This window comes from Lethenteron reissneri, chromosome 46 (assembly GCF_015708825.2).
Source record: "Lethenteron reissneri isolate LAM-NWPU_2019-01 chromosome 46, ASM1570882v1, whole genome shotgun sequence".
Taxonomy (NCBI): Eukaryota; Metazoa; Chordata; class Hyperoartia; order Petromyzontiformes; family Petromyzontidae; genus Lethenteron; species Lethenteron reissneri.
The window spans coordinates 4,706,919-4,730,099 of NC_083824.1; the positions used below are offsets into that span (position 1 = coordinate 4,706,919).

The window sequence follows — 23,181 nt, forward strand, 5'->3', positions numbered from 1 at the left end:
TTGGCAACCGTGAGAAAGTGGTGGAAATTCCACATTCGTATGGCGAGGGGTGATTCTTATCCATAAGACAATCAATGTCGATTTCCCCACAAAGTGGTACTAATTTTATCGACCGCTGAGCTCTAATGGGTTGAGCCAAATCCATGGATTTGAATTGCCAACCAGCCAAGTATAGGCGTGTATCTACAGCTTCAACTCATCAGTCTCATCAGCAGTCAGGCCAACCCAGGAGGGTGTTAAACAGAATCTGTAGTTATACTGCAGGAGGCATCCGATGAGTTATAAAGATATTTTTTTTTACAGATGTCCAGTAGGGGCAGGTCAGAACGTTACAACAAATAATACAAAACAGGATAAGAATGCAAAGTAGAGGAAAAGTAAACAAATCACTTACAAAAATATATACAAATAAAACGAAACGAATTTTTTTTATCTTACTAAGTAAGGCCCACTGAGGCTTCAAAGTTTAATCAAATAACACTAAACAATGTTTCTAACCACACAAAAATGTGTTAAGAGCACACAGTCTTTGGTGCATGTGCCAAACACCATCATCATCATAATTACTGTGGACCTCTTGCCTCACGGGACCACTGCTGCTGCTGGCAGTCGGTCCCGTTTGGTGCCACTTTATTTTGATGTTTGACCAAAAACAAGATGACCACGACCCACTTATTCAGGAACCGATGATGGTAAAAAATTTAAATTAATAAAAGTAAAATAAAAATACAAAATCACGACGTTTCGGAGGCAACACAAGCTTCCGTCTTCAGGTGGAACCGTCACAGCCCGACAGCTGTATCAAGTAAATGAGAGGTTACTTTACCGAAAAAACCTAAGAATATGAATCCTTACAGTCACGAAAGCTTCAAATCTAGAACCAATGATGGGTTTTTGTTCCATAAGAGTTTTTTTGGGGGGGGTTAGATCCCGTAAATATGAATGTCGTTAAACCCGCCACCACCCGACACAGCCAATTAGTAAGGTTTGCCACGTAAACAGAACGTCGCCAATTCGCTACTTCAACACACTGGTAGGTTGGAGAGTGAATCCACGACAATTTCAATTCAAGTACGTTTCGCCGATAATTACAACCAGCATCATCAGGCGACAGCCAGAATTGTGGATAAATCCTCCTCGTGTTGCGGCCTTAAATAGAGGGCTGGGTGAATGTGATGTCGTCCTCGTGATCCTATCAGGTGTGAAGACCAGAGGGGGGGGGGGGGGGGGATGTAATCGAATACATTACAATGGATGTCTATCATTAGTTGAGTTATTCACAGTTAATTACCATAATGCACATTATGTACGTACATTACCAATTTTTGGGGGTCAAAAATCGTCAAAAAAATGGGCCTCTGCCGTTTTTGGGCCCAAATTAACACCCACACATATCTCTGTGTGTGTGTTCATTTAAACGTGTGGCAATTAATGGACAGAGGTGCGGTGGAATGTCTATAGAGAACAATCCTGGAAAGCAGATATCACAGAGCTCCCCCTCAAATCCTCCCATGTGACCTTTGAACTACACAGTAAGGGGGGGGGGGGCATCACTACCCCACCGCTCTACTGTAGAGAATATTTGGCATCATGCCCTCAGAGGATATCATCGCCTCGTGAAGTTGCGTGCCACGGCCGATCGGTAGCGCGTTTCCAGAGGTTTTTGGTTCGATATCAGTGGCCGCCCTGGTTAATACTTCCAGTAAATGTAATACTGTATACGCTCCTTCTGCAGTGGAGGTTCAAATATTATGGGACGTTATTCGAAATTCGAGTCGGTCATGCATAGCAGTGCCACGATCCAACTGTGAAAGATTATTCTTGAATTACTCCGTACAATTATTAATTGTACGGGTCCACCAAATCCGAATCACAGAAAGTATAGAGTATTCCGGGGAAGCGTGGAAACCCAGAGAAATTAGACGGGCGAATCATCCCAATACAAACATTGAAGAGTCTGAATTTAGGCAAAGTTTAAGTGCAGTTTCAAATGTAGCGTGATTTTTTGTTGTTCAGTCATGTATATGATCATAAATGCAGTACGTGCTAAGATCATAAATGCAGTACGTGCTAAGACCATAAATGCAGGACGCGAATCTACACACGGGTAATAACACACACACACACACACGCGGTGCATTTTACCTGTAAAACATTTTTACAAACATTTCCCTGCGTCAGGGTTTTGGTCATTTTTTTTATCAGCCTTTCCAGACGACACGCCGCCACCACATAAAGTTGTCCGCAAAAACCACTTGCAGGAAGGGCACGGTTGGTAAAATGTGTAGGAGGAGCAAGACGGCATCAGAATGGTGGGGGTGGGGGGGGGGGTAAGGAGGAGAAGTAACACAGAGGACATCGTTGAGCGCTGACAGAGAGAGAGCAGACGCAATAGAATAGCATCGCCGAGACGGGTATTCAAGTGAGACACGCAGTTTGGGAAAGAAAAGAAAAAGAAACGCTCTCCGCGTCGAAATAGGTGTGCACAGAAAAGTTTCAACGAAAGTAACAGAGACGCAGATAGGTCGAGACAAGACTCAAAGACCTCGAGGAAGAACTTGTTCCGTGAGACAAGGGGACGAGAGATCGAGAGATAGAGAGAACAGACAGACAAGAAGTGGGGGAGAAGACATTGGCCACGGCGATGTTTTCAGAGCTCGTCAGGTACATGAGCGGCCACTCTGCAACTCTGCAGCGGCTGCTGGTGGCTTTGCTCGCCGCCGCTGCGCAGCAAATCTTCCAGGCGCTCTCCTTCCGTTGTCCGTGCCTGCCAGGGCGAAATTCCGCATATGCCGCCGTCTCCATCGGAGTGCCGGCCCTGCTGCTGCTTTTGGCCTCTTGGGCATCGGGTCCCCGCGTGTGGAAGCTCGTCACGGGCTGCTGCGTGTCTCGGTAGGTAGGGAGGGCATCTCCCACCACCACCACTTCTTCTTCTCCTCCCCATCACAACACACACACACTCACTTAGGGCACATTTAGCACGCACGTTTGGAATAGGGCTGAACGATTAATCGATTTTAAATCGAAATCGTAAGTTTAAAGAATGCGATGAGCAAATGGCAAAGGCTGCGATTTTTTGCGATTTGAAAAGTCCTATTACTTTCTGATTGGAATTGTTGTATTTTTTTCATGATTATAACTTTATTAATTTAACTAAACAAATGTCCTATGTTTGATTGTTTTATTTCAATAAAAATGTTTTAATAAATACATGTTGGAAGCAATTCAGATCTTTTAAGTTCTCATTCTTGCATTAGAATATATAGAGCAGTTCACATTTTGATGGTATCATGTGGTAATGCTCCATCACATGTTTTAAATCTATTACACAGTGAATATTGAACTTAAAAAAAACTTATTCGCAAATCAAATCGCAATATCTGTCGAAAAATCACAATTCGATATTTCCCCCAAATCGTTCAGCCCTAGTTTTTACCCTCGAACACCAAAGACAAAGATCTCCCGTGTAGGCTGTGACGGGCCGTTAGGGCAAGTGCTGTTAGCGATCACCTATGAAGGCCGGCACAGCACACGAGGAGCTGTGTTGCCAACATCACACCCGGCCGCCTTTGTCTTCCCGGTGGCAATGCTTGCACACCGCCTCAGGTCCACACTTGAGGCTGAGTCTACCTAGGGGAGGCCCAGGTACCAGTTCAGACAATCGTCACTGGTGTTGGCCCGTGAGCGGGAATCGAACTCGGGATGCCGTGTTCGTCGCGCAGCACGCTAACCGTTACCCCACCGCTCCCTACACACCACACACACACGGCTCTATTCACAAGTGTGTGTGTGTGCGTGTGTAAACTTATTTATTTAGAACTGCGTTTTGTGTTCATTTTGTTGTCCTTAACCCCGCACCTCCGATCAACTCGGTTGGTTACGTACTGTGCGAGAGAAGTTCAACATACGTACATACAACACCCACACAACATGGCTATATTCACGTGGTTATATTCACACACCTGCTACTACTTAACGGTCCCGGTGTGAGCATCCAGACACCAGGGCACACATCTTCATGCACACACTGGTACGAATACAAAGATCCTCCGAGTAGCCTGTAACAAACTGTTTGGGCAAGTGCTGTTAGCAAAGCAGCACCTATGAAGGCTGGCACGGCACACGAGGTGGTGAATATTCAGCACTACGCTCGGCCGCCTTTGTCTCCCCAGTGGCAATGTATCCAGATCGCATCATGTACTCTTTTATAGGTTAAGTCGACCTAGGGGAGACCCAGAACCCGTTAAAATATTCGTCACTGTTATTTGTCGTGAGCGGGAATAGACTTCGGGTCGCCAGGTGTGAAATTCAGTGCGCTAACAACTGCACTACCGCTCCCCACTGACATACACCCACATACAAGCGCACACACACAGCTCAATACGTGCTTTCCTTCTTGGTAGGAGCTCACAGGTACCAGAATTCATACGCACGCGCGCGTCTGTGTGTGTGTGCGTGTATCGGGTGTGCGTATATCGGTAGTTGTGCTGGCCACGCACACACTCATCTACCGGGCCGGCCTTCACGTGTGTGCCGCTTGCTAACAGCATTTGCCCCAAGTCTCTTGATGCAATATAGGGCGGGATCTTTGTCTTTGTAGCACTCACACGCACGTGTGATCACGAGTGTGCGCGTCGGTAGGTGTCCAATTGTCAGCACTTGTCACATTTTGCACAAGTGCTACTGCATCAGTTCAGTGCCGGATTAAGCTAGTGCGGGGTGTGTAGCATGTTATAAAGGGGCCCTAATTAATAAAAACACAAATATTAAAACACAATTTTTTAAACTTGCACATGAAAGTAATTGCATTTTTTCATTTGCTATACAGCCAGATAATACGACAAATCGCTAACCTTAAGCACCCAGTCGTTCATAACGATTGAAGGCAGTATAGTACTATAGTAATAGAGAACGTGCAGAATCACTGAACCGGAATTAATAGCTTGAACGCATTTAGCGCGGGGTCCTTGAAAGTGCGGGGTGAGGAGTTATGGGTCTAGTTGCTTCAATCAACTATCAGCTGTGCACACGTCTACACGCCTAAGAGGAGGTTGGGTGCTTTTTGAACAATGCTGAAATTGCAAACAGTGCACGTTTGACGGCTTGCTCCGATACAGCCGAGGGTTGTGCCTGGTCACTGCGGTTACATCAGCTCGTGTGCGATGCAACGACCGCTGCGGGAGCATAAACAAACAAAAAGGGATCAAGTTCCCGTTATAACAACTAAGAACTTCCTGATTTAACAAAAAATACAGTAAATTAATGTGCCCTTTTTAATGCAGCCATCGGTGACCGCGTGGAAACCATCAGCACAGTTAAGTCGTGGGTGTCTCAAAGCATTTGAACCTCACGATCTCAGCGGCACCAGCTTAGCGCTCTGACCTCTAGGCCACCTAGCATCCAATATCTCCTTGAAATGTTAAATGTACAAGAGGAATCGTGTGGATGAGGATATTTTAAGGGGCCACAAGTAAACAAATGTGGGGTTTTAATGTAAAAAATATGTAAAATGTTGACTTGGCACTGTTAAAAACCTTCAGATGCTTACCTCAAGAGGTAAATGATCAGAATCATAAAGTTACACATTTTCACCCTCCAATATTGGAGAGCCCCAATTTAATGTTGATCTTGCTATTTTTTTAAGTTAAGAGCTTATACTCAGATTTCTAACCATTCTTTAATATAATGAACTCACCAAGGAACATATGTGCGTCTTAAAATACGTGAATTTACTTATTCAAACTTTGTTAACAAAATTAACTCAAACAAATATTTGTTCTTCATGAGGCCTCCATTGCCAGTACTAAAATATACTAATATGGTTTTTTCCCTTTTATCTGGCAACAAAACTGATACCTTTTGCAAGGAATCATGTTTACATTAACCACAATACTTGCAGTCAAATGCAAACAAAAAACGCCTTGGCGTCATCTGGTCGAACACCATATTATGAGACTCGGCTCTAAGAAAAGCTGTCTCTGGCGTGGACCAATCAGTTGCAAGGACAATGCATAAATTATCAGAGTATTGTTTTTTGTTTGCATGACTGCAAGTATTGTGGTTAATGTAAACATGATTCCTTGCAAAAGGTGTCAGTTTTGTTGCCAGAAAAAAGGGGAAAAACCAAATTAGTAAAATATTTGTTCTGTTGAAGATGGCCAATATCTACAACTCTGGGACTATCAGGATCCGTATCCCCGATCTCAGTGGTATCGACCCAGATCTCTAAAATCGCCATTCTGAGTCTCTTAAACTTTTGAGTGGTGTAGCCAAAAGCACCGCTACTTTGTGCATCCATTGATCCGAGCTCGATTCTCCACTACGGTTAACATCCCATGCTGGGCTTGCTCTTAATCTTTGTAGTGACACAGGACGTCACTACTGTGTCGGCCCGTACGAGGGCTGGGGGCCCCAAGGGGGTGCCTGGGGGGTCACGTGGTGGAAGGACCCAGACCTTCCCTTGAGGTGGGGGAAGGGAGGCGTGGCCTGAGAAGGGAGGCGTGGCCTGGGCGGAGCCGGCCACGCCGGAGCGAATATAAGCGGGGTGTGAACGCAGAGCGAGGCTGTTGAACTCCGAAGTGAAGATGTTATCATCGGTCCTCAAGTCCCGGGTCGTCGTCCTGGACCAGGCAGCCCGTTGCCTGCCTGGTCCCCTCTGTGTCGTGTTCCAGAGTGATTAGTGAGTTGAGGAAGGTGGTCACCACCTCGTGTACAGTGTTATATTACTTACCGTTTAATAAATAGTGTTGCCTCAAAGCTGCGTGTGTGTGCACCTAATTCGAACCCACTACACCTTCACCAAACCCAACAATCCCCGCGACCTGTCGTGGCGAGGAGAGGCCTCAAAGGTGCTCCAAATTCAGCCACTCACCATCTCACGAATATCACTTGAGGTGCACGACACGAAAAAACCCGAAACTACATCCGCTGCTGCTGCTGCCACCCCTCACTTCTCCACTTCTCCAGATGATCGCTACAAAATATGACCTGTCTTTTGATTTAGTGTGCTAATCTTAAAGGTGCATTGAAAAATTATAATACTCATGTAGCCAGCTATGGCTGCAGGGTTTTGGTAGTACATGGTGTTTATGCCATTTATTGTGAAAATTCCGTCACAGTTCCAGTGATCACTGCTTCATTAGTTTCATGGCTTTATTTTGGTGATTTCGAAAAGTGTATTGGTTTAGCCATGTTTGTTTGTTGTAGTACAGAGTTAGACTGACGGCCTTAATCTAAGTTGTCTTGTGGTTGTTCTTGGTTGTTTGACTTACATCCCACTTGGATTTTTGCACACAGCGTTGGTGTACGGTGATTTTTTCTGCAATATTTTAGCTGTCTTTTCTTGGATTTTCCGTTTGCACTCAGTCACATATTCACTTTAAGCTGTTGTTTTGTTCATGTGTTTTGTTTGTTGCGGTTGCACCCGATTCAAGAGCCGAATGGCTCACAGGGCTACACCTAATAAATGAAACTTGAACAACTTCTATCCGCCCGCTCCGCACGCAGGCGCCACGGCTCTGGTCCCGGCCTGGCCTTCAAGCTGTCCCAGGTGGTGGTGTCCGTGTCGGGCCGTGCCTTGGTGGCGCCCATCAGCTGGATCGCGGTGGCGCTCCTCAACGGCTCCTACTACGTGTGCGCGGAGAGCGAGCGCGTCGACACGACCCCCTACGCGTTGCCCCCCGCGGCCCGCACGCGCGAGCTGCTGGCGCGGCTGCCCTGCCTCGCAAACGCGTCGCTGCCGCCCGCCCTGATGCACGTGCGCAACGACATCCTGCGGCACCTCTCCACCGAGTCGCAGGTGACGTGCGGTGCGGTGTCGGTGACAGTGTTGGGCTGGTGGTCGGCGCGTACCCCGCTGGCTTCCTCCTCGGACCAGCGTCGTCTCTCACGCGCCCCGCGCACTCTGCAGCCACCCTGCTGCTCCTTGCACTCCGCACGCTCCGCTAGCCACTCCGCTAGCCCCGTGCAACCCGCACGCTCCGCTAGCCCTGTGCGCCCCGCACACTCCGCTCTCTCTCCGCACACCGCTAGCTGGCGGTGTGCCAGCCCTATCAGCCACGTGGCTGATGGCACAGCGGCCACCCAACGTGGTCTCGCCTCTTCACTCCATCGACTGGCCCTGATCTCTTCCGGGCTCCCTCCTATAACCTCTCTCCCACGTGACCCTGACTCCGCCCTCTCGGATCGTCACATCCGGCCTTCCCATTTGCGCTCGCATTACACAAAGATGACCCACAGGCCACAAAACTGTCGGCAGAGGCAGCAGTTGAAGGGCATTGCAGTTTCATAGAGAGCCAGAGTTGCATGGAGATTCGTCGACTCGAGACTTTATTTCAGCTGGTTAGGGCCCATTGAGCTAAAGTAGCCCACCGTGCTAATCGCACCTCCGATTAGCACGGTTGGCTACGCACGGTGCGAAAGAAGTTCAACATACACGGACAGCTCTCTTAGATGGACGACCACAGCTCATGACGAGCGGTAGTGGTGGCAGTTACAGTAACATCGCAGGGTTGCGAACTTACAAGAGCAAAAATAACATTATTCTTAATTTGTAGCTTTCGTGACTGCAGGGATTACTCTTTGGTTCTTTCGGTAAAGTCACGTATAAAGATACATTTTCACACTTAAATTCTAACTTAGCAATCTTTGAAATACGTAATCAACCAGGCTTTGCGTTAATTGTGTGTTGACCGACTCTCTGTGTTGCATTACATTACATTTCGATATTTTGCTAGGTTATTTAATTTAGTGTGTCTCTCTCCCGTTCTCCTAATTTTCAAGCTTGCGTACGTTACCACCCGTCGACCTACCCATTGACATGCTAATTTTTTCTCTAACCCCCTCCCTCTCTCCGCCCCCGCCCCCTCTCTCTATTTAAGGCCTCGTCACAGAGACGTTCTCTCTCTTTGTGCCGATACGTGTTCTCTCTCTGTGTATCTTTATGATGTCTGTCTGCTTATATGTCTGTCTATAGTTTTCTGGTTAGATTTTTGTTGCTATTTCTTTTATACCTGATGATGATTGCTTGTGTTGCAATCGAAACGTCGTATGCTATTATTTAATTTAATATTTTATCTTTATACGTGACTTTACCGAAAGAACCAAAGAGTAACAACATTATTATTTACATGAAACATTCAAGGCGAGATAATTTTCGCGATGCAATTTCGCACCGAACGGGGTCACATATTTTATATGGAGTACTCTTGCCAATAACATCTGATAATCCAGCAGCATAACAATTATAAGCACGTGTCCCTCCACATAAAGGATATTTTTTACACATCCCATCGGTAACACAGCCTTCTGGGAGTGCATCATCTTTATCAACAATAGTTCAACACAAACACAAGTTTCAACGTTCAATGTCTCAACGATATTTTAATAACAAACAAAATATCGACACTTTCATCAATAAACATCGCCTCAAAAGGAAAATCGAGGTGATATTTTGGGCAGTGGCCAGTGCCGGATTATCGTAGTAGTGTAGGGGTGTTAAAGAGAGGGCCCGTTATGCATGGCAGCCTATGGAAAACAAACACAGTGGGCGGGGCTACGTAAGTGCACGAGGAGGTGCCCTCTACGACGTCCGAGCCAGACACCCTGGGGGGGGCTGGTTCGAACGTTATGATCCCCCGGGGCCCCACCCCTCAGGGAGGGGTTGGGTATAAAAGGGGATGTTCAAAGGGCTCGAGTCAGTTATGTTTAAGCTAAGGGAAGAAGACTGAAGACGTCTTAGATAGAGCCCTGGACTCCCCTAGTTCGATGTCCTTTTCAGGGCCGGACAGGACTGAGCCAGCGGCGTGGTCCCGAAAGCCAGAGCCGGTGCTCTTGTAAGAGCTGGTCTGGAACTCCGGGTACCGGGCCCGACTTACCAGTGTCGGGCCAGTTAGCCTCCCCTAGCCCATTAGTGGAGGATTCGGGGCTAGGACAGAGTTAGCTAGGGGTGTATCCCGAGTTATACGGGTGAGGGGGCCGATACCCCCTCGAGTGTGTATATGCCCACTGTCGTATTGTGAAATAAATATACGTGTGCCTCAACCTCGGCGTCAAGCGTCTTCACCGGTACTTCAACTGGTGTCAGAAGTAATTCGAACATGGACACGCGGAAAACAGCGCGGGCCAACTGCGGCGGAAAGCCAGCAGGGCATCGGCGGGGCGTGCGGTGGCTGCAGCCACCATTCCGACGGAGGAGCTCTACGCCGTCGACCACCGACCGCAACAGGCGACAGGAGCACGGTCGGGCCGGGACGGGCCGGGCCGTTTCAACCATCCGTCTCCTCCAACGGCGCTCCCGCGGTGTTTCAACTGCGGCGTCCGGGGCCACGTCGCCTCGGGGTGCCGCGCTCCTCGACAGCGCGGGACGACACCTCAACGGGACGACGGGCCTCATCACAAGCTCCACCATCATAACCCGGCGAGTCGCGGCACCCCACATGTTTGGCCCACGCACACACCCGTCACGCACTCAAACACCGCAACGAGAGGGGGGCCGATATCACGCACCATCGCACCATCACGCACCACCCCGGGTACTCATATCGAACCCGGCCAGTGGTCCGTGCTGGCCGATCGTGTGGTAGCCGCATCGTCGGGGTCGTCGGCCGTTGTGGGGCACATCGACGGGGTTGAAGTGCGCATCCTGGTCGATACGGGAGCATCGGCGACCATTATTTCGGAGTTGATTTACAATATTCTCCCTGTCCGGAGTCGTCCTTTGATGCCTGTTAACGTACCATTCTATGCGGCTAACGGGGGCTCACTTGGCATCATCGGACAAATTCGTGCCCAAATTTGTATTGGGGATATTAAATTGTCTGGGCCGATTTTTGTTTCCTCCTCGCTGGCGGTTCCGTGCCTGCTGGGGACGGACTTCCTGGCCAAAATGCCGATTAGGATATTGATCGACCAGGGATGTATTGAGCTCCCGTCGGGCAGACGCATGGCGTTTCTGCCATCGCCTGTTACGACTCGGACGGCGTTCGCGACGGTGCCGGCATTCGTAGAGAGAACGGTGCGCGTCCCTCCGGGGGCGCAAATGTTGATTCCCTTGAAACTTCGGCGGCCCTTCGCTAAGGGTGTTGGGGCCCAAGGGGTTCTGCTGGGGCCGTCTAGGGCCGGGGTTAGTGGACCTCATTTACTTCCGGCCCAGACCATAGTAAGAGGGGACGGTGAACCCTTCATCGCGGTCCTCAATGTGGGCTCGCAGACGGTGGTGCTCCCACAGGGGACCGTGCTTGCTCACGCAACGCCGGTGCCATGTGAGGAACCCGTCGCAAATCACGTCAGCGTTGTCCCTGCGCCGCGACCGCATTCGGACAGCGATGAAGGGTGGCTCGAGGCGCTTTGTGCGGGATCGACGGACCTGTCAGATTCAGAGCGTCAACAACTTAAAACACTACTGCGGGAATTTTCCGACGTTTTTAGTCAGAATAAATACGATTTGGGTTGTACTCACCTGCTGCGTCACCATATTGACACGGGTGACAGCGCGCCAATTCGCCAAAATCCGTTTCGGTTGAGTCCCGCCGAAAAGGACCATGTCAAATCGGCTGTTGATGACATGTTGGCCGCCGACATCATTTCTCCTTCCACCAGCCCTTGGGGAGCGCCGATCGTCCTGGTTAAAAAGCAGGACGGTTCGTTGCGGTTTTGCGTTGATTTCCGGCGTCTTAACAAAATTTCGGTTGCCGACGCATACCCGCTCCCTCGGATGGATGAATCGCTGGACGCCTTGGCGGGAGCGCGATTCTTTTCCACACTGGATTTACTTTCGGGATTCTGGCAGCTTCCTCTGGACGATGATTCAAAGCCTAAAACTGCTTTCCGTACACCGCATGGCCTGTTCCAATTCAACCGGTTGCCGATGGGCTTACACTCAGCGCCGGCAACTTTCCAGCGTTTGATGGAATTGGTTTTGGCTGGATTGCAATGGGAGTCGTGCCTCATTTATTTGGATGACGTTATCGTCTTTAGTAAAACTTTTGACGAACATCTCCAGAGGTTGCGGGCGGTTTTCCTAAAGATGCGGGCTGCTAATTTGAAATTCAAGCCCCAAAAATGCCATTTGTTGCGCGATTCGGTGCGTTATTTGGGGCACATCGTGGGACGCTCAGGTATTGCTACCGATCCCGCCAAAACGCAGTGTGTCAGCTCCTGGCCGACTCCCACCTCGGTGGGAGAGGTCAGGAGTTTCATTGGGTTCGCGTCGTATTACCGACGGTTCGTCGCTGATTTTGCGACAATTGCAAAACCCCTGCACGCTTTAACATCTAAAGGGGTTCGGTTCCACTGGGGTCAAGAGGAGGAGGCTGCTTTCTGCTCCCTTCGGGACGCCCTGGTAAAAGCCCCTCCCTTGATTTACCCAGATTTTTCTAAGCCCTTTTTGCTCGACACCGATGCGAGCAACACGGGTATTGGGGGTGTGCTTTCCCAGGTGGTTGATGGCGTGGAACGGGTGGTCGCGTACGGTAGTCGGGTGTTGTCTCCTGCGGAGCAAAGATATTGTGTCACCCGTAGGGAACTGTTGGCAATTGTCTATTTCATCCAACAGTATCGCCCATATCTGTACGGTCGGCATTTCACCGTCCGCACAGATCATGCGGCACTACAGTATGCCCTGCGAGTTCAACAACCATCGGGACAGTTGTCTCGATGGTTGGAGGTTCTCCAGGACTTTGATTTTGAAACCACCTACCGTAAGGGCGTTCGCCATACAAATGCGGACGCTCTGTCGCGCATGCCAACCACCTCCGAATGTGCATGCCTCCTGGGGTCGGGACGTTGCAGGCCTTCAGGGGACGCATCGGTTCCGATCTTGGCAGCCACCGACGACGACGAACCATTGGTTACTAATTCGATCGAACAACAGGGAAGAGATTCCCTGTTGGGGTTGCCCGTCACTGAATGGGGGCGCCTCCAAATGGAGGATACCTCCCTCCTCGGGTGGCGTCGTCGCGTCGGGGGTGCTGGGCGTGTGAAGGGTGATTCGGATGCATGGGAAATGGTGCAAGGTCTGCTGATGCATTGGGACGGCAAATCCCAGCGACATCGGCTGGTGGTCCCTTCTGGGTTGCGAGGCAAGGTGGTGTGGGCCGCGCATGAGCGCCTATTACACCTGGGGACCCAAAAGACTCTTGCACTGCTACAACTTGATTTTTTTTGGCCTGGCATGACGAGGGATGTTGGGGATCTATTGGGATCATACCCTCGGTGTGCGCAACGGAAACCGCCGGCGCGGGAGTCTAACCCGCCCTTGCAATCAATCAAAGTGTCCAGAATAAATGAGCTTGTCGCGCTGGACATTTTGGGCCCATTTCCCACCACCCCCAGGGGCAATAGGTATTTGTTGACTGGTGTCGAGTATTTTACACGCTGGCCTATGGCCTGGCCCCTGGCCAACCAGTCGGCAGCAGCCATCGTGGAGGCCTTTGTTCAGGGATACGTCCTGGACAAAGGTGCTCCGGAGCGGCTGCTGACCGACCAGGGCAGAAATTTTTCCGGTAAATTACTCAAACAAGTCTGTGACCTCCTAGGCACGAAGAAAATTCGTACCTCCCCGTATCACCCGCAAACTGACGGGATGGTCGAGCGCCTGCATCGCACCATTACGTCAATGATGTCACAGCAGGTCTCGGACTCACAGACTGACTGGGACCTGCATATTCAAGGGGTCTTGGCGGCATACCGGATGGCACCCCATGCAGCTACGGGATTTTCCCCCTTTTACCTCATGTACGGTCGCGAACCCGACCCACCTGTTCGCGCCCAGCTGCAGATTCCCGAGCCGCAAGGGAAAACTAAATTGGCTGACCACGTCAAATTTAATCTGGCCAAATTAACAGAGGCGCGGGATGCTGCAATGCTAAACTCGGACCTCCGTCAAAAGGCGAATGAGCGCCTCAGGCTGGGTCGGGCGCACATGATACAGTGGAAGCCGGGGGACAAGGCATGGCTGCACTGTCCCCAAGTGCCACTGGCTACCTCCTCTAAGCTGGTGCGGCCGAGGCGGGGTCCTGTGGAGGTGGTCGAAGTTTTGCGACCACAGTGCGTGCGCATTAAATGGGGGAAGCGGCGATGGTTCGTGCACCCCTCTAGGTTAAAACCCTTCGTTGCGGTACGCAAACCCACTTCACATATGCGTGGCCAAACGTGTGGGGGGTCGACCGACTCATTGGGTCCGTCTCCGTCGTTCTCACCTAATGCCTTGCCGGCCGTGCCACCTCCAGGTGCATCAGGACTGACGGGCTCACGCCCGACCACCCCTCCTGGGGATACCGACGGTCGCGCGGTATCGGATGAGGACTCACTCCGGGACGGACAATTGCCACCTGACGGTCCGCCACCCGGGGTTACCCCGTGTGAGGGGCCCGCTGCAAGGACGCGCGCAAAAATGCGCAGACTGTTATGAGGCCGGAAGATGTGTACATAGGTTGTGTTCATCGTGTGTTGTGTGGGTGGTGTGTTCCCTGCCCATTGAATGTACATATGTTGGGTTCATTGTGTGTTGTGTGGGTGGTGTGTTCCCTGCCCATTGAAATGTACATACGTTGGGTTCACCTGGTGTTGTGTGTATGGTGGGTTCCCTGCAAATTGTATATAGGTTGTTTTTTTTACGGAATTCGTATTTATTCAAGGGGGGGTGCGTCGGGTTGTTTTCTCTTCTTGCTGTTGCATTTTGTTGTGTTCTTGTTGCTGTTCTTGTTATTGTTGAAAAATAGTGAGGCACACGCGCGGTCAAGGTGTAAATGCACTTTTATTGTCATTTTTGTATGTTGGCAGCCGGGACGGCTGCAAGCTATGCGGGGGGGGGGGGGGGTGATGTAGGGGTGTTAAAGAGAGGGCCCGTTATGCATGGCAGCCTATGGAAAACAAACACAGTGGGCGGGGCTACGTAAGTGCACGAGGAGGTGCCCTCTACGACGTCCGAGCCAGACACCCTGGGGGGGGGGCTGGTTCGAACGTTATGATCCCCCGGGGCCCCACCCCTCAGGGAGGGGTTGGGTATAAAAGGGGATGTTCAAAGGGCTCGAGTCAGTTATGTTTAAGCTAAGGGAAGAAGACTGAAGACGTCTTAGATAGAGCCCTGGACTCCCCTAGTTCGATGTCCTTTTCAGGGCCGGACAGGACTGAGCCAGCGGCGTGGTCCCGAAAGCCAGAGCCGGTGCTCTTGTAAGAGCTGGTCTGGAACTCCGGGTACCGGGCCCGACTTACCAGTGTCGGGCCAGTTAGCCTCCCCTAGCCCATTAGTGAAGGATTCGGGGCTAGGACAGAGTTAGCTAGGGGTGTATCCCGAGTTATACGGGTGAGGGGGCCGATACCCCCTCGAGTGTGTATATGCCCACTGTCGTATTGTGAAATAAATATACGTGTGCCTCAACCTCGGCGTCAAGCGTCTTCACCGGTACTTCAGTAGCAAAAGTAGCTACACGTGCAGTAGCTACTACACATGCAGTAGCTGTATGTGTAGTAGCTACATGTGTAGTAGCTACAACATGTGTAGTAGCTACAACATGTGTAGTAGCTACAACATGTGTAGTAGCTACAACATGTGTAGTAGCTACATGTGTAGTAGCTACAACATGTGTAGTAGCTACATGTGTAGTAGCTACAACATGTGTAGTAGCTACATGTGCAGTAGCTACAACATGTGTAGTAGCTACATGTGTAGTAGCTACAACATGTGTAGTAGCTACAACATGTGTAGTAGCTACATGTGTAGTAGCTACATGTGCAGTAGCTACATGTGTAGTAGCTGTATGTGTAGTAGCTACAACATGTGTAGTAGCTACAACATGTGTAGTAGCTACACGTGTAGTAGCTACCACACGTGCAGTAGCTGTATGTGTAGTAGCTACATGTGTAGTAGCTACAACATGTGTAGTAGCTACATGTGTAGTAGCTACAACATGTGTAGTAGCTACATGTGCAGTAGCTACAACATGTGTAGTAGCTACATGTGTAGTAGCTACAACATGTGTAGTAGCTACATGTGCAGTAGCTACAACATGTGTAGTAGCTACATGTGCAGTAGCTACAACATGTGTAGTAGCTACATGTGTAGTAGCTACATGTGTAGTAGCTACAACATGTGTAGTAGCTACATGTGCAGTAGCTACAACATGTGTAGTAGCTACATGTGTAGTAGCTACATGTGTAGTAGCTACATGTGTAGTAGCTACATGTGCAGTAGCTACAACATGTGTAGTAGCTACATGTGCAGTAGCTACACCACGTGCAGTAGCTACATGTGTAGTAGCTACATGTGTAGTAGCTACATGTGCAGTAGCTACATGTGCAGTAGCTACATGTGTAGTAGCTACAACATGTGTAGTAGCTACATGTGCAGTAGCTACATGTGCAGTAGCTGCATGTGCAGTAGCTACATGTGCAGTAGCTACATGTGTAGTAGCTACATGTGCAGTAGCTACATGTGCAGTAGCTACATGTGCAGTAGCTACATGTGCAGTAGCTACATGTGTAGTAGCTACATGTGCAGTAGCTACATGTGCAGTAGCTACATGTGTAGTAGCTACATGTGCAGTAGCTACATGTGTAGTAGCTACATGTGTAGTAGCTGCATGTGTAGTAGCTGCATGTGTAGTAGCTACATGTGCAGTAGCTACATGTGCAGTAGCTACATGTGCAGTAGCTACATGTGTAGTAGCTACATGTGTAGTAGCTACATGTGTAGTAGCTACATGTGCAGTAGCTGCATGTGCAGTAGCTACATGTGCAGTAGCTACATGTGCAGTAGCTACATGTGTAGTAGCTACATGGGTAGTAGCTACATGTGTAGTAGCTACGGGCCCCGCACTTTCAAGGGCCCCGCGCTAAATGCTTTCAAGCTATCAATTCCGGTTCTGTGATTCTGCACTTGCTCTATGACTACAGTACTATACCGCCTTCAACTTTTATGAACGACTGGGTGTTTAAGGTGAGCGATTTGTCATTATCTGGCTGTATAGCGAATGAACAAATACAATTACTTTACTATGCAAGTAAAAACATACTTTTAATATTTACGTGTTTTTTATTTATTTATGGCCTCTTTATAACATATGCTACAGGCCCCGCACGAGCTTAACCCGGCACTGGCAGTGGCCCTTCACCATCATCTGGCACGTGCAGCGCTGTTGACGAATGCGCTGAGTGTTGTTGTTAATTGGGCGTGTGCACCGCTGCCTACACAGCAGCATCGCCAAATCATATTTCACTTTCACCGCTGGCGGCTGCCTCTGACCCGTATCAGCAAGTCGATGGTTGCTGACTTGCGCGCGTGTTGCGTGTGTTGCGTGTGCGTGCTAGCTGCTCGGGTGGACCGTGCTGGGCTCGGCAGGGCTCCTGGGAATGATGTTCATGTGCTTCGCTCACTGGGTGTCTCCCGTCAGCTACCACCAGCTGCGCTTCTGGCGCTCTTACATTGAGGTACGTGCCGTGGCAGGCAAAGCCACACCCGCCGCTTTCCACCGGGGTCCCGAATATGCAAGCAGCGACACTTTGCCGTCTCCATTCCATCCACCTCATTTCATTTTCATTCATCTCCCTTGACAGTGCCGAGTCAATGGTTGGAATGCCACAGGCATATGTGTCATGGATAATTCAATTCACACGGCAGCCAATGTGTGCTTTCCTGCACCAAACGATGCAATCTCGCCAGCTGATACTGATTTTATACACCCTGGGGAATGATGGGTTAAGTCAACCGAGGTGGGGATATTACAACTGAGAGCTCGACTGTTGTACTGTTCTGCCTGTGGTCAGCGTCTCCAGATTCAGATGAGCGTCAGGGGGGGTGGGGGAGGGCTCTACTCCGCTCTCGGCCCTGCGCATGCAGTCGGGTTAAATTCGACACTCTGATGGCAGGAACCCATCGCATGAATATCCTTAGGGTTTTTTCGGTAAAGTCACGTAGGTAAAAAAAATTACAATTAATAAAAGTAAAATAAAAATCACGACGTTTCGGAGGCAACACAAGCTTCCGTCTTCAGGTGGAACCGTCACAGCACGACTGCTGTATCAAGTGATTTTAATTTAATTTTTTTACCTACGTGACTTTACCGAAAAAAACTAAGAATATGAATCCTTGCAGTCACGAAAGCTTCAAATCTAGAACCATCGCATGAAGTTGGGATAGCGGTCTGGGATGCGTTCTTAATGGACACATTTTTGTGTTGTGATAACTTTTCTTGTTCTTTGTGCCATTTTGTTTTGGTGCCATTTCTTTATTTGTTCATAATTTTTCTGAGAGTTTTAATTTGCTTGGTAGTAACTGTACATAGGATGTGGCCTTGCTATATATTTAACGTATAACGTTGCAGGATGCAATTAGCACGAATGACGCTATGTACAATTAAATTCGTATTTATTATTCTAACCTATTGGCTTCAAATAAATATGGTACTATTTTTGTAACTACACCCAGAGGAATGATGTAATGTATCTGTTGCTTGATTGTACGTGTACTTGCACAGCTCCATTGCCACTCCGCGGTGTGTACGTGTGTTGAACTTCTTTCGCACCGTACGTAGTCAACCGTGCCAATCCGAGGTGCTGGAGAAAAGCCTCCCCACACCATAACGGTGGTGGGGGATTATTTGACCATACTTCATGCTAATCATGGTGTGTGGGGAGTATAAAGTTGGTCATCCCACAGAGAGACTGGCCACTGCCACGGTAATGTGGAATTTCCTCCGCTGGTTCAGGGCCAACGAATGGAAGAGAGCAACGCTGCACCACTGCTCGTTTGAGCGGAGACGACACGCTTGGAGTTTCTGTTTGTCGTGGTGGTGCTGCTTTATCTCTCACCGATGTGTTGTCGGGTTGTTCTGCCCGTTGTCCGGCACCGTGTCTAACATTGCACATTCAGTCCTCAGTTACTGCGGAAGCATCTTCTTCAACCACGGTGGCTCCTGTGCACGTGTGTGTGTGTGAGCTGGAGTGGGGAGCGGTGGTGCAGCGGTTAGGTGGCTCCTGTGCACGTGTGTGTGTGAGCTGGAGTGGGGAGCGGTGGTGCAGCGGTTAGGTGGCTCCTGTGCACGTGTGAGCTGGAGTGGGGAGCGGTGGTGCAGCGGTTAGGTGGCTCCTGTGCACGTGTGTGTGAGCTGGAGTGGGGAGCGGTGGTGCAGCGGTTAGGTGGCTCTTGTGCACGTGTGTGTGTGTGAGCTGGAGTGGGGCGCGGTGGTGCAGCGGTTAGGTGGCTCCTGTGCACGTGTGTGTGTGAGCTGGAGTGGGGAGCGGTGGTGCAGCGGTTAGGTGGCTCCTGTGCACGTGTGTGTGTGTGTGAGCTGGAGTGGGGAGCGGTGGTGCAGCGGTTAGGTGGCTCCTGTGCACGTGTGTGTGTGTGAGCTGGAGTGGGGAGCGGTGGTGCAGCGGTTAGGTGGCCCCTGTGCACGTGTGTGTGTGAGCTGGAGTGGGGAGCGGTGGTGCAGCGGTTAGGTGGCTCCTGTGCACGTGTGTGTGTGTGCGAGCTGGAGTGGGGAGTGGTGGTGCAGCGGTTAGGTGGCTCCTGTGCACTTGTGTGTGTGTGAGCTGGAGTGGGGAGCGGTGGTGCAGCGGTTAGGTGGTTCCTGTGCACGTGTGTGTGTGTGAGCTGTACCGTTCCGGCCTTCATAGGTGCTCGCTAACAGCACTTTCCCCTACAGTTGGTTAAGGCTATACGGGGGATCTTTGTCTTTATCTTTGTGCGAGCTGTAGTGTGTCTGCGCCGAAGCATTTGCCACGACAAATTGTGGAGTTCTTCACGTGAACGTAATTTAGGTAACTGTGCAGCGGAATCTTCGACAAATCGCGCAGAACAACACGCGGCACGTCCCGAAAACACGGCGGAGAGAGCTGCACTCTTGACTAGTTTTGTATTTCTCTGCTCAGATAGAGCACAAGGAGTTTGACCGGCGGGCGGAGGAGCGAGCCCATGACCTCGCCGAGACGAACGTCTCCATCTTCTTCGGTCCGTCACCCCCGCCACCGCCCGCTGCCGCCACCCCAGCCACTGCCCCCGATGCCGCGGACCGGCAGAGCGACGCCCCACCTCCTCCTCCTTCTGCTCCGGCGCCAGCAGAGAAGGAGGCGGAGGGCTATCCCCTGCCCAAGAAGGCCGACTGGGACATAGTGTCGGGCCTGTACGCTTACCAGCTGCTCGACGGCGAGCCCCTGTACAGCACGCTGCACGCGTGGGCCGCCAAGCACGCCGTGGACAAGACGCTGAGCCCGCGGCACCTGGACCAGGGCAGCGTGCGGGAGACGCTCTCGTTTGTGGACGGGCGCGGGCAGAGGCCGGAGGGGCCCGCGCCGGTGGCACGGCGACCCCACTCGCCGGAGGAGGAGGCCGCTGTCGAGGAGTTGTCGAAGCTGCTCGACGAGTGAACGTGAGAAAGAGCGCGACGCCGCCGAAGACGCCGCGCCGTGTCACGGGGTAACGAGTCCTACGCGCCCTTCTATGGGCCGCTCCTTTTCCTCAACGTGAGCTCGGCATCAACACCACCGCGAAAAAAATGTACCGTCTGATGACGACATCACCAATTAAGTCAACATCAGTAACACTGCTTTAAGAATTATATAATAGCTGACGTTTCGGGCAATGATCCTTCTTCATAGCACACAGAGAGGGCCGAGGGATTGATTATTGAGACTGCATTTTTCACCAATGGCTTATCCAAAGGGATCGCTGCTCTCCAAAGTTGGCCAATGTCAGATTGCTGATTTTTGTTTGGCAACGTCTGCCGATTGTTAATGTACGAGCTAAGTAAAGTCTAAGAGGCAGCACACAATTTGCGGAACATATTGAAGCTTTTGTGGATAAAGAACGGGTGGCAGGGTGGCGCAGTGGTAACACTGCTGTGCCTCACAGCAACAAGGGCCGGACTCCGTTGCTTGAGTCGGGCTCCTTTCTGCGTGGAGCTGAGCTTCTCCCCCTGTTCAGCGAAGCTTTTCTCCAGGTTCCCCGGTTTACTGCCAAAACGTAATAAACATAGAATGTAATTTGTAATTTGCAGAGTGATGCTGAAGCAATGCGGAAGCATTACACTGCAAATTACTGTAGTCAATACTCTAGTTCTTTCGGTAAAGTCACATAGGTGAAAAAAATAATAAATATAAAAAAATCACGACGTTTCGATTGCAACACAAGCAATCATCATCAGGTGTGACAACCACAGCAAGGACATTTTAACTGCCCTAACCCTGGTTTCTCTCCCACTTCAGGAAAAATTTCCTTGCTGTGGTTGTCACACCTGATGATGATTGCTTGTGTTGCAATCGAAACGTCGTGATTTTTTTTTCTAGTTTTTCTTTTTATTTATTATTTTCACCTACGTGACTTTACCGAAAGAACCAAAGAGTATGGATCCTTGCAGTCACGAAAACTTCAAATCTAGAATGATACTGTAGTCAATTTGCCTTCCACTCAGCAGCAGCAACATCGCCCCCCTACTTTGAACAATTGGCAGCACCCTCCTGGAAAATAATCTTGAGGCACAGCGAGGCCTTCCTGAGTAATCAAGCACAGTAATAACATTTCGATTTAAAGCTTTCGTGACTGCAGGGATTCATCTTCTTGGTTCTTTCGGTAAAGTCACGTAAAAGGGAATAAAATAATAAAAATAAAACATAATAAAATAAAATATAATTTGTTTTATTTTTATTATTGTATTACTTCCCTTCTACGTGACTTTACCGAAAGAACCAAGAAGAGTAATAACATTGATAAGTAATCCGCGTGTGCATGCTGGTTTAGATTTAAGTTGTGGGGTTTGAGCGACGTCACATTTTGGGGACACCATCCCTGCCCTTTGCTCCCATTGCTGTTCCTTGTGGCCAATCTAAGACGGCATTGGCAGCAGAGACGCCTGTTTCATTACGAACGCAGACTCCCAACTTGTTTGGCTATTAGATAGCTGGTGGAATTCAGCAGAGCGAGCCGGCTGCAAACCTATCCGTGTGGATTTTAAGCGTTTCTATGCCACAGGGCTTCTCAATGTTATTCTAGTTTCCTGCCACATGCAAAGAGCCCATATATGATGATAGAACACGTAGAAATAATTAATTGTGGACGAGCCTACGGTACCTTCGGGAAACAAAGTTTTCCAGCGGCAAATTGAAACGCAGCCACCTCTGGGCTGGTTTTAACTACCATTTGCCAGGTCCCCCTCGCAAAAGAGGTTTTTAACCTCAAGGTGTTTTTTACCTGGTTAAATAAAGGTGAAATAAAAAAATAGGCCAAAGGACCAAAACGTAATCCGATGAAACAACGCCTTGCCTCTCTCCGTGTAATACTGTACATCATACGCCACAATCTATACGGGCAGCACATCATAAATGTTGTGCACGTTAAGAAATTAGTGGAGGATCCTAAATGCAGGACCTTTCCATAGAGGTTGGAAATTGGGACATGGGGGAGGGCCTCATTTTAACCCTTGCACCGGGGCCCCGTTCCAAACACACTCGGGCCCTGTTGGGATACCGCGAGAGTCTTGGGGGTCAAGGGTCAACAGTTGCTGGATCTTGCAGGACGAGGCTACGGCGAGACGTGGCGGCGAACGCTGCGACGACTTCTTGCTCCCGAAGCCGATTACAGGATTCTGCTATGAAATATTTACAGACCAATTCTCGCGCGTCTTGCCGACCGCAGCCAAAGCCTCATAACCGTTTGTGATAAATAATAAATGGGGAACATGAACGGTGTTAAGTTGTGGCATTCTGCGGGGGAGCATTGACACGTGCTCTCTGTCTGTCAGCGTAGTGGAACGCTGTGCTTGGTACTTGGTAAACTTTGGGAACATCCTTAAGTGTGCTTAGCCTGTATAAGATAATTACTGGAATAAAAATTAAACATTTCACCCTCATGTCAATTCACTGATGGTTGAAGTCCTCCCCACACCACAGCAGTCATGGGGAGTTGTCATTTTGACTGGGTCAGATTATAATCACTTGCAACCGATATTACCCATAAAACAGGTTTTTTGGGTGAGATCACGTAAATATATAAATGTGTCATTAAACCCCCCACCACCCGACACAGCCAACTAGTAAGGGTTGTCACGTAAACAGAACGTGGCCAATTCGTCACTCGTACAGCACACCGGTGTGTTGGAGAGCCAAGCCACAACACTTACAATCTGAGTACGACGTTTCGCCAGTAATTACAACCAGCTTCATCAGGCGACAGCCAGATTTGTGGAGAAA

General features: G+C 49.8%; 1 protein-coding gene across 1 annotated transcript; it reads left to right on the forward strand.

Moving 5' to 3' along the window:
• The first annotated feature begins 2,378 nt into the window (after positions 1 to 2,378).
• Positions 2,379 to 21,052, forward strand: LOC133354230 (calcium homeostasis modulator protein 2-like). Its single transcript, XM_061570912.1, has 4 exons — positions 2,379 to 2,892; positions 7,507 to 7,798; positions 17,308 to 17,427; positions 19,870 to 21,052. The coding sequence occupies exons 1-4, from the start codon at positions 2,645 to 2,647 to the stop codon at positions 20,362 to 20,364; spliced, it is 1,155 nt and encodes a 384-aa protein (XP_061426896.1). The 5' UTR covers positions 2,379 to 2,644; the 3' UTR covers positions 20,365 to 21,052.
• The last annotated feature ends 2,129 nt before the right edge of the window (positions 21,053 to 23,181 follow it).

Excerpts from the sequence above, each read along its gene's own strand:
- LOC133354230 (XM_061570912.1), top strand. The coding sequence starts at position 2,645 with ATGTTTTCAGAGCTCGTCAGGTACATGAGCGGCCACTCTGCAACTCTG. Across the intron at positions 2,893-7,506 it reads ACGGGCTGCTGCGTGTCTCG|GCGCCACGGCTCTGGTCCCG; the intron begins GTAGGTAGGGAG and ends CTCCGCACGCAG. Across the intron at positions 7,799-17,307 it reads ACCTCTCCACCGAGTCGCAG|CTGCTCGGGTGGACCGTGCT; the intron begins GTGACGTGCGGT and ends TGTGCGTGCTAG.